Source organism: Anastrepha obliqua, chromosome 5 (assembly GCF_027943255.1).
Source record: "Anastrepha obliqua isolate idAnaObli1 chromosome 5, idAnaObli1_1.0, whole genome shotgun sequence".
Classification (NCBI taxonomy): Eukaryota; Metazoa; Arthropoda; class Insecta; order Diptera; family Tephritidae; genus Anastrepha; species Anastrepha obliqua.
Genome location: NC_072896.1, coordinates 31,742,274 through 31,757,038, shown reverse-complemented (window position 1 = coordinate 31,757,038; position 14,765 = coordinate 31,742,274). Strand labels below are relative to the sequence as shown.

The window sequence follows — 14,765 nt, the reverse complement described above, 5'->3', positions numbered from 1 at the left end:
TATTGTACTTGCTTTGTTGTTTAGCTTATTGTTGCTTCATTTGTCATGCGGCGCTTGCATTGCTTGCGATTTGTTGATTATTGTTTGTGCTGGCAAGTACAATAAACGTGGCTTAAAATGTGAACTGATTGTGAGCTGTGATTAATGATTGCATTTTGAAATATTTTAATTTTAAATTTTTGGTACTTCATTTGCTATATTGAAGTTACTTTTGTTATATTGTATCTATGTAGCCATGGCAATACCTGAGATATATTGTAATGTAGAGTTGAACGTAATATTCATGTATACTGCATTAAATAACTGCACAATTTATTTGTTTCTAATTTAATTTTAACCAGTTTTTATGAAAATATGCTTATCTCCCCTACAAAGTCCATATAAATTCAAGTTTGCAATTTTTTACAAGTATCAAAAAAGTTAAACAAAATTCAAAAAATTTCCTTCAAAATTTCATCTTTAAAAAAAAAATTAAAAAAGTTTGAAGTATACAGTTTTATAGGTCATAAAGTGCAAGTTTCAACTAGCTCAAAAATCGCGTTGACTTTTGACAATTTTTTTTTGCTGACTTCCACCAAGTAAAAATTATGTCGCGCACTCGCTATATGAAGAAAATGCACAAGACCGCCAGCATAAAAAATTATCAAAAATTAATTGGATTTTTTAGCCACTTAAATCTGCATTTTCTTATATTAAAATTAAATAGGCTATACAACTGCATACTCGACATTTTTAACTCTAAAAATTCTGATTAAAAACATAAATTTTTTTTTTCAAAATTTCTTTCATTTTTGTTAGAAATTTCTTGACTTAATTTGATCAATCTTTCACTGCGAGAAAGCTTAAACGTTAAAGATGTAGGCTTCATAATCTTTGTGTATTCCATATAAGAAAACAGGAGCATCGCCGCTGAAATGTTGCAAACGGTGACCGACGTAACGTAGTCCTTACCGCAGCCTCTAGAGAGCACAAAATTGAGCAAAACTCGTCCCGTAGAGAGAAACTGCGTTCTTTTAGTTCCATATTTACACAATACAAATTCTAGGTACTACTTCACAAGTGGGGACCAGTTCGCTTTTACCTAGACACTTGGCAATTCAGTTCAAAAGCAATTGAATGTGATGGCATAGTGGATGGCTTGAAATTTTCCAAGCACTCAGGTCTTCCGCCTTATTTTACCAGGCCACGCATTGCATGGAGAAAGAATTTAAAAGAATAGGAGAAGATAGATAGAGCGGAATTCATTGCTCTTATACAAACTGCCCAGTATTGGAGTTTCTTAGATCGGCATTTAATACGTCGGCAGAAGGTCTTTTGTCCACCACACCTTACAGATTCCAAGAAATGACAGTCCTACAGGCCTCGCCGACATCTTTGCGCAGTGTATGACCTATCCAACCAAACCGTCTGCGTTTGATGGTTAGCTCGATGGGGAGTTCATTGGTCGATTCCAATAAGACTGTATTGGAAATGCTATACGGCCACCAGATTTTTAAGACTTTGCGCAGTAAAGAGTTGACACAAGTTTTAAGTTTCGGATCAACGCAAATGTTAGCGGCCTCGGACTCGCAACCATATAGCAGCACAGCATATACACTGGAACTGAAGACCCGCACTTGGAATTGATGGGATTTACTTATTAAGCCGTCCATCGTAGATGAACGATAATGTCTATGGCGATCATAGGCAGTCCAATGGAGCCTTCTGTCCGAAGTACGACAGTTCGGTAGTCCGTCAGCTGGTTCATTGCCTTCAACATCGGAGTGTGCCGGCTCCCACTTACCACGTTCCCGCCGGCGCTGTTATTCATGGTCTTCGCCCACATACGGCAATTTCAATTTCAATTTATTTGATTTGTTTTGTACATATTAAACAGAGTCTTGTGGTAGTACATCTTCTTATAATTCTATAATACGAGGATGGTATACATAGAAGTGCTACTTAGATTTAATACTATTTTAACTATTAAACTTATAGACTAAAACTTAGAGTAGTAAGTGAGAAGAAGAGATAGATGGTGGGAATGGGGGAAGGAAAGGGGGATTTAAGGTTAGAAGTAGTTAGAAACTGCAGTTTTAAAACACCTTGCTTGTTTTATAAGTTTTATTGTAGTTGGTATAGAATTCCATAGTTTTATGGCACTAACAAAGAACATGCGTTCTGATTCCAAGTAAGTGTAAGTCGGAACAATTAGATTCAATGTTCGGGTGCACTGGCATTGTTTAATATTTTTATACAGATACAATGGTTTTTGTGTGTATATTAATTTATGCAGGAACAAAAGAGAGCGTATTTTGAGATACGAGTCGAGGTTATGATCAAGAATCTGTTTTGAGTAGATAAATATATGGTCATATTTCCTTTTTTCAAACACGAAACGCGCTGCATTATTTAAAGCGGTTTGCAATTTTTGTTTCGAATTATTATCAAGCCTGCAATATACTAATTCAGCGTATGATACATGAGGAACAATGAGTGATCTAACAAGTTTTAATTTAGTTTGCCGTGGCAGTAAGTAGGCAGTACAATATAGCTTTCTAAGAATATTATATACCTTGTTTACAACAAAGTTTACATGGTCAACGCATGATAATCTTGAATTTATTCTGAAACCCAGGTTAGTTACTATGTCATCAAAGTTAATATTTACTTCATTAAGTAATATTGGCGGCAAAGAGCTAAGGTCATACTTTGAATGAGGAATAGCAATCGACTTCGTCTTTGACTCATTTAATTTCAAGTTGTTAGATTTTGACCATTTAGAAATACGAGTGAGGTCTTCATTAAGCCTTGCTATCAAATCTTCAATAAGACCTATTGGCCTTGACAGGTAGATCTGGGCGTCATCAGCATAGAGATGAATCGACGAATTTTGGCAACACTCAACAATATCATTAATAAAAATGCAAAATAAAATTGAACCTAAAATAGAGCCCTGCGGCACACCTGACGTAATTGGTTTTAGACTTGAGTAGTTATCACCACACTTAACTTGTTGTAGCCGATTCGAACGGTAACTTTTTATTAGTTGCAAAGAAAATGCTCCAAACTTATAGTGATAGTACAATTTTTGCAGTAAAATGTTGTGATCAATAGTATCAAATGCTTTTGAAAAATCGAGTAATACTAGCACTGTTAGGTAGTTTTTATCATAAGCAGAGCGAACATCTTCAAAAATGTTAAGCATAGCTGTGGAGCAACTATGCAGACTTCTGAAACCCGACTGGAAATTACTCAGCAGATTGTTCTTGTCCAAGTAGCGGGTAATTTGTCGCGCCAAAAATTTTTCAAATACTTTCGATAGGGCAGGTAAAATGCTTATTGGTCTGAAGTGCTGAGGAGCAGTAGAGCATTTTATTTTAGGCACAGGTATTATATTTGCTATCTTCCAAAGATATGGAAATGTAGACGAGGTGATTGAAAAGTTAATTATGTGCGTAAGTGATGGTATTACAAATGGTAGAATAATTTTAAGAAATTTAAGACAAATGCCGTCGGTCCCTATGGCATTAGATTTGACTGTATGTACACATTGTATCAAATCCATCTCAGTTGCAGACACAAATTCAAACTCACCGTCATCAACATGCTCTCGTAGAGGAACTTTTACAGGTATGTCGAGTGGAGCCCTGTTAGATGCTAGAAAGTGAGTATTTAAGATTTCTGGGTCCAAACTGCACACGGACTTATTCTCTCCTGAGACACCTAAGGTTTTAAGATTTTTCCATAGGACTTTCGGAGGTAAACTATCGTTGAGCTTCCATTGTAGATATGCTCTTTTGGCATCTCTAGTGATTGCAGTTACTTTATTTCTTGCTACACGATATTTTTGCCACGAGTGAGTGTTTCTATCATTTTTCCATTTCTTATATGCTTTACTACGCTCTCTAATTAAAGACAATATCTCACGTGTAAACCATGGTTTCCTATTTCCGTGGACTTTAACTTTACGCAACGGAACAAACCTATCAAATAGATGGCTGACTAAAGCATTGAAATGTTGCAGTTTTTCATCCACTGTTGTGAATAACCGACACATATTCCAATTAAGATCGGCAGCCTCCTTATTTAAGAGATCATGCTGAATAAGCTTAAAGTCTCTAAAAAATATCTCCTTTACTTGATTGTGTCTGTTGAACTGGATGTTGTAAGATAAGAATATCAACTCGTGGTCGGAAACTCCAGCCATAGGAAGTTGATCAATATGACTGACGTAATCTCTGTCACTGACGCAAAATACATCCAAAAGACTTGGTTTGCAGTGGGGTGCAAAGCGAGTAGCATATTCATTAATTAAGGAAATTCCTAATGATTGGAAACTATCTATCAAACTCCTGGAAGAAAAATTATCACAAAGAAGGTCTACATTTAAATCACCACACACAATAATATGTTCATATCTTTTTGCTCTATCGGAAGCGATTGCAGGTTATATAATATAAAACGAAATTTTTTCATAAGGGTAGTCGTTTATGGCTTCTCATCTCATAGGTACCGTCTAATAAAGTACCAATCTTGTGCGGGCCACCGCTGGTACACGCCGCCTCATGAAGCAATCTTGTTCGAGCCACCGGTGGTACGCGCCGCACCATGAAGCAGACTTGTGCGAGCCACCGGTGGTACGCGCCGGCGTGAACGTGTTAAGGGCAACCTCATTCCAGTTAGCAAACGGTTTTAGCGATTTCAAAGGCTTTTAAAGTAGCATAGCACCACTTTATACAGTCAGCTACTATGAAGCTTGCCACTGATGTGTTCACTAGTAGTGCAGCGGTTCATTAGTAATTCATTTTCCTACAGGGCCGATTCCTTATTATTTTGATTTATTTGCCACCTTCGCTTATCCATTAATTCGATTATATTCATTTTAATTGTCTGGCATTTAGCAAAAAAAGGTTAATTGATTGCGCAAATAATAAACGAAAATGATAGCTGGTATTTCATAGTATGCAGAAAATATCTACATATGACCATACAAATAAACAAACGTGCCATTACTTTGTGATGACTGAACTTTGGCACTCTTTTACGATTAATTTTATCTGAGGAAAGCGGATATTTTCCTAGAGTGTGTTGCTCAGTGCGATGCTTGCGGGCCAAATTTGGACTTCAGAAAAAGGCGTGAATGGGAATTTCTTAATTTTTATTGATTTAGCTTAATAAAAGGTCTCTTTGTTATGTACACAGTGGCTCCAAGCAGAAAACGGACAACATAGCAAACATTTTCTTCTAGCGAAAAATATTGTATTAAAAATATTAAACAAATTTATTAAAAAATTCAAATTAAGCACAGATGTGAGAAATTAATGGGCAAGTCAAACTCGGGAAGTCAATTCTGCTTAAAACAATAAAAAAAAATTTCAAAACTTGTATTTCGTGATAAGCGGCTTATTCTTCATTTGGTGAGGCATTGATTCGACTAATTTTCAAAGATATTGGACTGAAAATTTTCTATCCACCATCTCACTAGTTTTCGATACGCTTTTTTTTATGAAAATTGAATAATTTTCCAAATTTTTGTTTGTATTGATTTCAGGACTTTGTAGTCGTGTTACCATAGCATTACACGCATACAGAGTGGGGAAAGTTTGTCCATTATAAGCCTTCAGTTTAGGTTGATTATCTCGATAGAAAACCGTCAAGATTTTTAGAACATTAAATATTTTTAGTGCACAAATAAATATTTTAAGTAGTCATATAAACATTTTTAGTACACAAATAAATATTTTTAGTGCACAAACAAATTTTTAGTACATTAATAAAATAATTTTTTATACACTACTAAAGTGTTTTTAGTATATCTACTCCAAGCAATCTTACTAGTCCTTGCCTCCCATTGGAGAAGAGCCGTTTGATAAAGTAAAGTTTTTAACCACCAAAATTTAAATCCTTTACGTTTTTTAGAATATTTAATATTTTTAGTACAAAAATAAGTATTTTTAGTACACAAATAAATATTTTTAGTACTCGAATAAATACTTTTTAGTACATAAAAATCTTTTAGTACACAAATAAATATTTCTAGTGCACAAATAAATATTTTTAGTACTCGAATAAATACTTTTTAGTACATAAAAATCTTTTATTACACAAATAAATATTTTTAGTGCACAAATAAATATTTTTAGTACACAAATACATATTTTTAGTACACAAATAAAATATTTTTTTTATATAATACCTACATAGGTACATAAGTAAACTGTTTTTAGTATACATGTTTAGAGTAATCTAAACTTACATCTCCTTACCTTCCATTTCTCGTACATTAATGATGAAAAAAATTATCAACATTAATTGCAAAATCCTTCCTCCTTTTTTAATTAACTTTATGCCCTAATGCTTCAACAAATGAACACTGAAATATTCCTATAAAAATATAATCATATATGCACACTTAGTTTCAACCCTTCACTGTATTGTTTCTTTTTTCTGAATATAAACTAAAAAGACTAATACAATTACGAGTTAGTAAATAAAAAATTCATAAGACAAACCACAAAAATCTCCACGTAAAAAAAACTTAGTTGGGAAATTCGTTAGCTTTTGCATGCAGAGAAATATAATATTAAAAGAATGCATTAAGAGTCAGAGGCAGGGGATATGTGATTACTACGTTTGAGTGAATCCGGTAAGAAGGGGAAATAATTGAAGAAGGAAAAATTGGAGGATAGTGGAAGCGGATAATAACAATTTGAAGTCATGTGCCTGCTTTTATGCACCTACAGCTCGTAACCGAATAAAGAACCTCGACATTTTTACCAGTTTTTACTATTTTTTTTTTTTTTTTGAATATTCATAATTTTTTATATGAGGCAAATCGCGTTTTCGGCCTTCTGATTCTTTTAAAATGTCGTTAAGTTACTTCCATCATTGTTTTCCATAGCATAGAAGCTGTGCATATGCACTTGAGGTGTTTGTTTCAACAAGTTTTGAAAGAGTTTTTTAAGCGGCTTCGGTTAAGTGCCCAGCTTGTTTTAATGTCCATTTAGTGTTTCGTAACTTTTTAGAGAGTTAATTGAGGGGATTTTACTTCGGATTAGTGATTTTATTGATTCCATGATTTTGTGATTCATCTTATGCAAAAAATTAGACTCAACAAACCCGGAATTTTAACCCACTAATACCGGGATTGACAACCTTATTGCATATACACGTACGTGGTGTGACTATTAAATAATGAAACTGTATCTAGTGATTCGAAACATTGAGATGAGTTATTTAAGTGATTTTAAAAATAAAATAAAAATAATAGAAGAAATTAAAAAAAAACTTAAAAAATAAAATCAAAATAAAATAAAAATAAATTAATAATATAAAAAATTAAAAATTAAAAACAAAAAAAAAATTAAATATGGGCAAATATAAAAAAAAGTTACATAACTTTATTATATGGTATTAAAGTATTTAGATATTTATAGAGGTATTCAAAACTAAATTCAAAATTGAAAAACAAGAAACTAACGAGAATACACAAAACAAAAACAAAAAGAATAAAAAAAAATAAACAAAAATAAAAAACACACAAAAAATATAAAAACTATAAAACAAATAAACATTAAACACCTTGGTAGTTGGGTCAAAAGCCAGCACCGCTAATGTATAAAATATATCCAACTACTAAAAACATTTATAAATATTTAATACAATGTACTCTCTCCTAACGGACACCTCCCATAAGCAGACACTTTTTTCAGTACATGCCACAAATCCTTACAACATTTTTTTTGATTTTTTCTCTTGAGCGGACAACTTGTCCATAACATATTTTACACTTTTCTGAGAAACTTGGCACTTTTCTCCTTTACGTGCCCGCTTAAGAAATAGAACACTGTACCTATAAGAGCATAGTCAATTGAGGAATCTCCGTGTTTTTTTTTCGATAGGTATTTCATGAAAAAAAAAATTTTTTTAATTAAATAAACTAAAAAGCGTTTAAAAAAATTAAAATAATATGTAATATAATTTTAAAAATATGTATATAAAAATTAACAAAAATAGATAAAATTTATAAAAATTTAAAAATATATATTATATACAAATTTAAAAAATTAGACAAATAAATAATTATAAAAGAATTAAAAAAATTCGTATTAAAATTAAAAAAAAATGTATATAAAATTAAAAAAGTAAATATGTAAAAATTGAAAAAAATATATATATAAACGTTAAAAAAATATACGTAAAAACAAAGAAAAACTATATAAAAATAAAAAATATATATAAAAATGAAAACAATTTACATAATTAAAAAAATATATATAATATATAAAAATAAAGAAAAGGTATTTAAAGGTATAAAAATAAAAAATTTATATAAAAATTAAGAAAATATATATAAAAATGCAAAAAATATAAAAAAAATTCAAAAAATATATATAAAAATTCAAAAAAAATATATTAATTAAAATTAAATTAAAAAAAATTGCGTATACAAATTCAAAAAATATGTGTAAAAATGAAAACAAAAAAACATATAAAATTAAAAGAAAAAAATTATAAAAATTAAAAAAAAAATATAACAAATAAAAAAAATATCTCTAAATATTAAAAATATATATAAAAACCAAAACAATATATATATATAAATTAAAAAAATTATATAATAATTAAAAAGAAAACATACAAAAATTAAAAAAAAAATAAAAATATTAACAAATATATATAAAAAATATATAGAACAATAAAAAAAATGTATAAAAACTAGAAGAAGTGTATAAAAATTAAAAAAAATGTATTTAAAAATTAATAAAATATATATAAAAATTAAAAAACTATATACAAATTTAGAAAAGTATGTAAAAACAAAAAAAAACATATAAAAAATGTATCTACATATATAGATTAAAAATAAATAATGTTAAAAAAAGCTAAAAAAGCACTGAAGGCCTTGGTAGCTAGCGGGGTTTGCTATTGAAGTTGTTGTATTTTTATTACACTGAAATCAAATCAATAATAATACCGACAGGAGACAGATATCAAACCCACGGCACAAAACCTGACGAGCAACGTGTGGAGTCCAACCCTGGAATGCTGCAATTGACTAAAAACCTGTTGATATAAGATGCGGAATGAGCCACTCAACATTTTTCCGGCAAAAAACAAAACAAAAAAACTCTAACACAAGCAAACGCTTTGGCTGTGGTTTCTGAGATGTTTACAAAAGCGCGAAGTACTGATGGCTCAAAAGCGAAGGCTTCATCCTAGATTGCTAGCTGACGGCCGCTGGTTTCTGTACCATTTCAAAAGCAGCATCAGTCTCGTTACGTAATAGACACACCACGTATTTGGGACTCTTTTTACTGCTGTTTTGGATTCTCTCTGTAGTCCGCATTAACTCGTCACTTCCTGTATTTACATTTATATGCAAGTAGAACTCAAAATAATGATTCCACATATATCAAATATGTGTAACTCATCACAAAGACGGCATACCTATGCATATGAATATTTTATACAAAAAAAAAAACAAGCACAATAACGTTTTATCTTGATTAATTTGCATACGAAATGTTGCACTCCCAAATGTAATTTCCGGACCCAACATAAGTTGACCCACTCCAATGAAAAGAAGAGAGAATTATTTAATGGAGGAATGGTAGCGCAAGCATATGTGTAAATGTGTATATGTATGTATGTATGTATATGTGTATGTATTTATGTATGCATATATATATGTATATATGTATGTATGCATATATATATATATATATGTATGTATGTATATATGTATGCATGTATGTATGTATGTATGCATGTAGTACACCATGCTTATATGCCCGAAAAGGGGTGTATTTGCCACTGCATTAGCAACCCTCTCCCAAAAAATAGGCAGACATGACGAAATAAACCAAAAAAAAAAAAAAAATGTAGCAATAAATGCCGCCACATGCCGCCGCTAGCTTTCACTGCAGCAACAACAAGTATAAACTCATTTTTGCCTTTCACGCGTGTTAGAGTTGAATGCTGCCATATGTTTTGTACAGTTGCATATTTTCGTATGAGTGCTCGGTGATTTTGGGGAATGGCTGACTCTGCACAGCCAAAGAAATGTGACGATATTTCATGCCGCTTGCTAAATGGTTTTTCTGTGTCATCACTGCGGAAACAAGTTACGCCCACCTTGGCACTAAAGTGTAGCTCTTTCAAAAATATGATTAGCTCTTTTACTTGAAACAAAAAGGCTGCCATTAAAGGAATAATAAATTTTCAACCCTTTTTCTGATTATTACTTGCGGTTTTCCATCCGCTGCTTGGCAGTTAGCTTTGCTCACTTTTTGCCGTGTAATTCTAACACTGCAATGATTATTCAAAAATACAAACAAAAGTCCATATAAATATGCAAAAACAAAAAGACTTTGCGCCTTGAAGCATGCTAGACATTGGCAAATTTGCACTCTTATGACAGTTACATGCACGCATTTATGGTACCTTTTTTTTGGTTTATTTTTTGGTAGCAAGTGCACAGCTGCGCTTTGTTTGTCGACAATTTGCGCTTCGGAAATATTTTTAAGCACTTCTGTTCATCTACCTTTGCTGTATTGTTGTCTCTTGCCGCTCACACACACAGCCATACATACAGCCAGCCTTGTTATTGGCATATTATTTTTTTTCCTGCTTTTGTTTTTGGCGCTACTCAACAATTGCATGCAACAATCACATTGCTGGCGTCGTCGTTCGTCTTCTAGCAGTCGGCAACTGTAAAAAGGTCGCTGTCAACAACAACAAAACCAACGAGAAATTGACATATGAAGGCACAAAAAAATAAATACATTCATTCATGTTTGGGGCGTCGCCGTCATCGTTGGCTGTCTGCACGCGATTTGCGAGTGCGTTGCACGTCTACGAATGTTTGCTGCTCACACACATACATACATATTTATATCAAAACGCCACCGCCGACGCCGCCCTCCCATCGGCTAGTTGTTGCCACCACACAGCACAATCCAATCAACTAACCTTTGCCTTTGTTGACTCAAGTACTTTGTTGTATTTTTTTCCGGTTCTCTTACGGCCCCTTAACGACTTAAATTACAATTTTATTAAGTACACGAAAGGGGCCCTCTGATAGCGTTTATTGTCTCGAATTCGCATTATTGGCGCCATTTCGTCGCATTGGTCAAAGGGAGGTGGGTGCTCCGTGCACACATAGTTCTTTGGCGGTAAACTAAATATTTAAGGCTATGCGGAATGCAGAAAATTTAAACTAAACTCAACTAAATTCAAGTAAAATGCACACAAATGCAATGTAATTAAATTGTTTGTGTGTGTCCAACTAAAATTTTTCCAAAAGAACTTAAATCTCCTCATCTTATTAATGAAAGTCCTCAAATATGTTTGTATGTAAGCCAATAACTTTGCGCTGTATGCTCCGATTTACACAAAGTCTTTTTGTATTTTAAGCTAATCTTATCCACGATGTTCTTTGTGACATAAATTACACAGATTTAAGAGATAGGCGTGTCTGTGAACGAAAATGTATTGAAAAATCACAAAATTAGTTCTCAAACTGCAACCAATGATGAATGACTCAACCGATTGAAGTGTTGTATTTTTGCTATAAAAGTTTGATGTGTTTACCAACACTCTACAGTAATAAATATATAAATTATTTCCGATTACTATTGAAATTTTGAAATTAATAGAATTTTTTTTTTCGCAAATTTCTGTTTTGTCTGTATTTTAGGTCAAAAGCCTTGTCACAAAGTTGATAGGTCCTGGCACAAAAGTTATTATCCCTGCTACTTCAACCACCCCGAGAGATTTCCTTAACCCTGCCCGCCTCAAATCATATATCAAGTCAAGTGCAAATGGAAATCGCCAAAATATACCTAGTAGTTTTTAGAATAGGTCCTCCAAAAGAAAATCTATGTTTTCACCACTTGAGACATAAATATGATTCGTATAACTATCCCAACCCCACAGTAGCTTCATATTCTGCATAAATATTTCGTATGAAATGGAAGAATCCTTACAACAGTCGGTTCTACGTTAACGGAATGACCCGTATTTATATTGGCCAAGAACTTGTCACTCCAGCACCATTCCCCGCACATACTATGTATGGAGAATGCTATAACAACAACAAAAATCGAAGCCTTAATACGACTTTTCGGTTTATCTCTATGCCAGCGCCATCTAGCGGGCCCATCCTTTCAACAATATTACTTTTTAAGGTGCTAGGATATAATCCCAGAGTCCACCAATAACTTATCCCAAATCCGCCAATAACTATCATTTTTCGCAATATCTCGATCTCCACCCCATCTAGCGGGTAAATTTTTACCGTAAAAATATATTTTATTGCGTAACTAATAAATTTTTATTCGGAAAATAAACCCAGCTGGGCCATAAAGACGATTTCTTTTTAGCAACACAAGCCCAATGACATCAAAAAGTTACATTTTTTTTTTTCAAAATATAATATCAAATTTTAAGCAGTTAAAATATATTTTCAACCATATATAAAGGATTTTTCAAAAGACGCGTCTACATGTTATTTTAAAACAATTTATTATATTTATTGAAATATAATTTCATGGCGTACTCACCTTCCCACGGACAGCCGACAATCTCGGCCCGCAGACACACCGTCCGATCGTATTGTCCATATGGGTAAATACGAATCTTCGACGCAAAAATTATCGGCTGCAGTAAATTTTCCACTTCACTGTATGTATTGATGTTGCCAGGCAGAATCTAGGTAAGCCAAAAAGAAAACAAAAAGAAGGAAATATTAAATAATTCTTAAATAAATTTAAAAATAAGGATAACAATGTCCTCACTTCCTTATTTACTTGATAAATATTAATAGAATAACTTACTCGGCTAAAATCTTACAGTTTAAGAAAGGCCGAGAGCGCTAGTCAAATGTCCATGAGACTCTCGAAGTGGCAAATAGACTACGAACGACCTTACATGAATTTGTATCCAAAGATATAACCTCCTACATATTTAATTACACAAGACTAGGTTAAGTTACGGGGGCTGCCTTTATTCCTACCCAGGAAGGTGACAGACTTAGGCTCACAGGGTCAATTATAACATCACTCCTTAGACTCAGTTAACGCCGTACCCCGTTGATGGAAGTATAACCAGTTTTTATTTCCATAAAGCTAACAAGTTTATGTGCGATCATCGAAACCAGATCCGCTAGGTAATAAAAAAAGTGCTGGTATAAAAAGCGCCATCTGAATATCGATCGTTAGACGAAAATATTTTTTATTACTTTCAAAGCAGTTCTACTAAGTCCTGCTGGTCTGTGCTCTACTAAGCACATTAATCTGCATTAAGACATCTAAGGGTACCTACGCTTAGGAAATACGACGTTTCGAAAGGCTGAGACCAATAGGATGAGACAAATCAGATGAGTTGCTCTGAGCTGGTTTTTGGAGATATGCTTAGAGTTGTGCAGGGTCTCCTCACATTTATAAGTAGACATATGTTTAGTATGTCGTGATCTATCCTCACATTCGTGGAGCAACAGTTGAGGCAGATGTTAACTGCACTGCGATGAATGTTGTAATTTCTTGACGATGGTCCAACGGGTTCAGCAGTTGGCGTATTTAACATATTACTAAATCTCGCCTACCATCTCAAACGGTGGACTCTTAAATGTCTCAGATGCGACTCAGGCTCAAATATTGATGTCTGTCAGGTAGTCTCTGTAACAGCAATCGTGCAGAAATTGCTTGCAAATCATAATCGTATGCTTCTTAACCGGAAGCTGAGAATTTTTTTGCCACTCTCCACCTTACGATTGGTAAGCCATGAGCCGGAGAGTAGGCTTTCGCTGTCGAAAATTAGCTCGGCATGCTCTGTTTTCGCATTTTCATGGCGGGCTCCAAGACCAAGCACGGTTCCGGCTTTGGTGTCTATGTGGAATCCAGCGGGACAAAACTACACTTTGATTTTGAAATGTACGCATATGTGTTTCAAGCGGCGGTCTATGCTAAGGCAATGAAATTTGCTACGGAAAACAGATGGAGAGGCAGATCAGCGCTCATGGCCTTAGACAGTCCTCCAACAACTGCAAGGGTAATTGAGTGCTGTAAGACCAGGTTTAACTATGAGGCCAACTTCTTTGGCGTGGAGCTCGTTCTGCCACTCTCTTCCGCAGCCATCAAAGCCACGGTTAGCAAACGGGTTACTTCAACACACAAGCGAGCTTGGCAGGTTGAGAAGGGCTGTCATGGCCGACCGACTGTTGCAGATACTCCCGTCATTAAACAGAAATAACTGTAGTTAGCTGGTTGGACTGAAGACGGGCCACTTTCTATGGGCCTAGAATAATAAATGAATATCAGACAGCGCACTCTGCCCAGCATTTGGAGAGAAGGATGAGACGACGGACCACTTTCTGTGCGTTTGCTCGGCCTTCGCTCGAAGCAGGCTTACGGTCTTTGGTCTTTGACTCCTAGGTACAGCAAGATCTACTCAGATTTCTTCGGAGGTCGAGTAGATTTACATGATTTGACTTAAAAAAAGCTGCCCGTATTGCTATGTCTTGGTCCGACTTGGTTGTCGTAGACTTGCAAACCTGCGTTCAGCTTTAAATGCCACTGATAATTCGCTTAGTTTCAGTTCCAAACCAGGAAAAAAAGTTTGTTACGCCTGTATACCTGAACTTATCGAAGACTTTCGATTGGCTTAACCGCGGCATCGCGACATTGAGAGTTACTACAGACACGATTAACTAGGGAGACAGAACCTCTCTCTTCTTCTTCTTAATTGGTGCGATAACCGCTTACGCGATTTTGGCCGAGTTT

The 14,765-nt window shown here is 34.0% G+C and overlaps 1 protein-coding gene across 1 annotated transcript in view; it reads right to left on the bottom strand.

Moving 5' to 3' along the window:
- Positions 1-14,765, bottom strand: part of LOC129248687 (uncharacterized) — a 151,920-nt gene that overhangs the window by 81,889 nt on the left and 55,266 nt on the right. Inside the window, exon 4 of the mRNA XM_054888316.1 lies at positions 12,549-12,696. Coding sequence (XP_054744291.1) covers positions 12,549-12,696 — 148 coding nt within the window. The remainder of the gene's footprint in view (positions 1-12,548; positions 12,697-14,765) is intronic.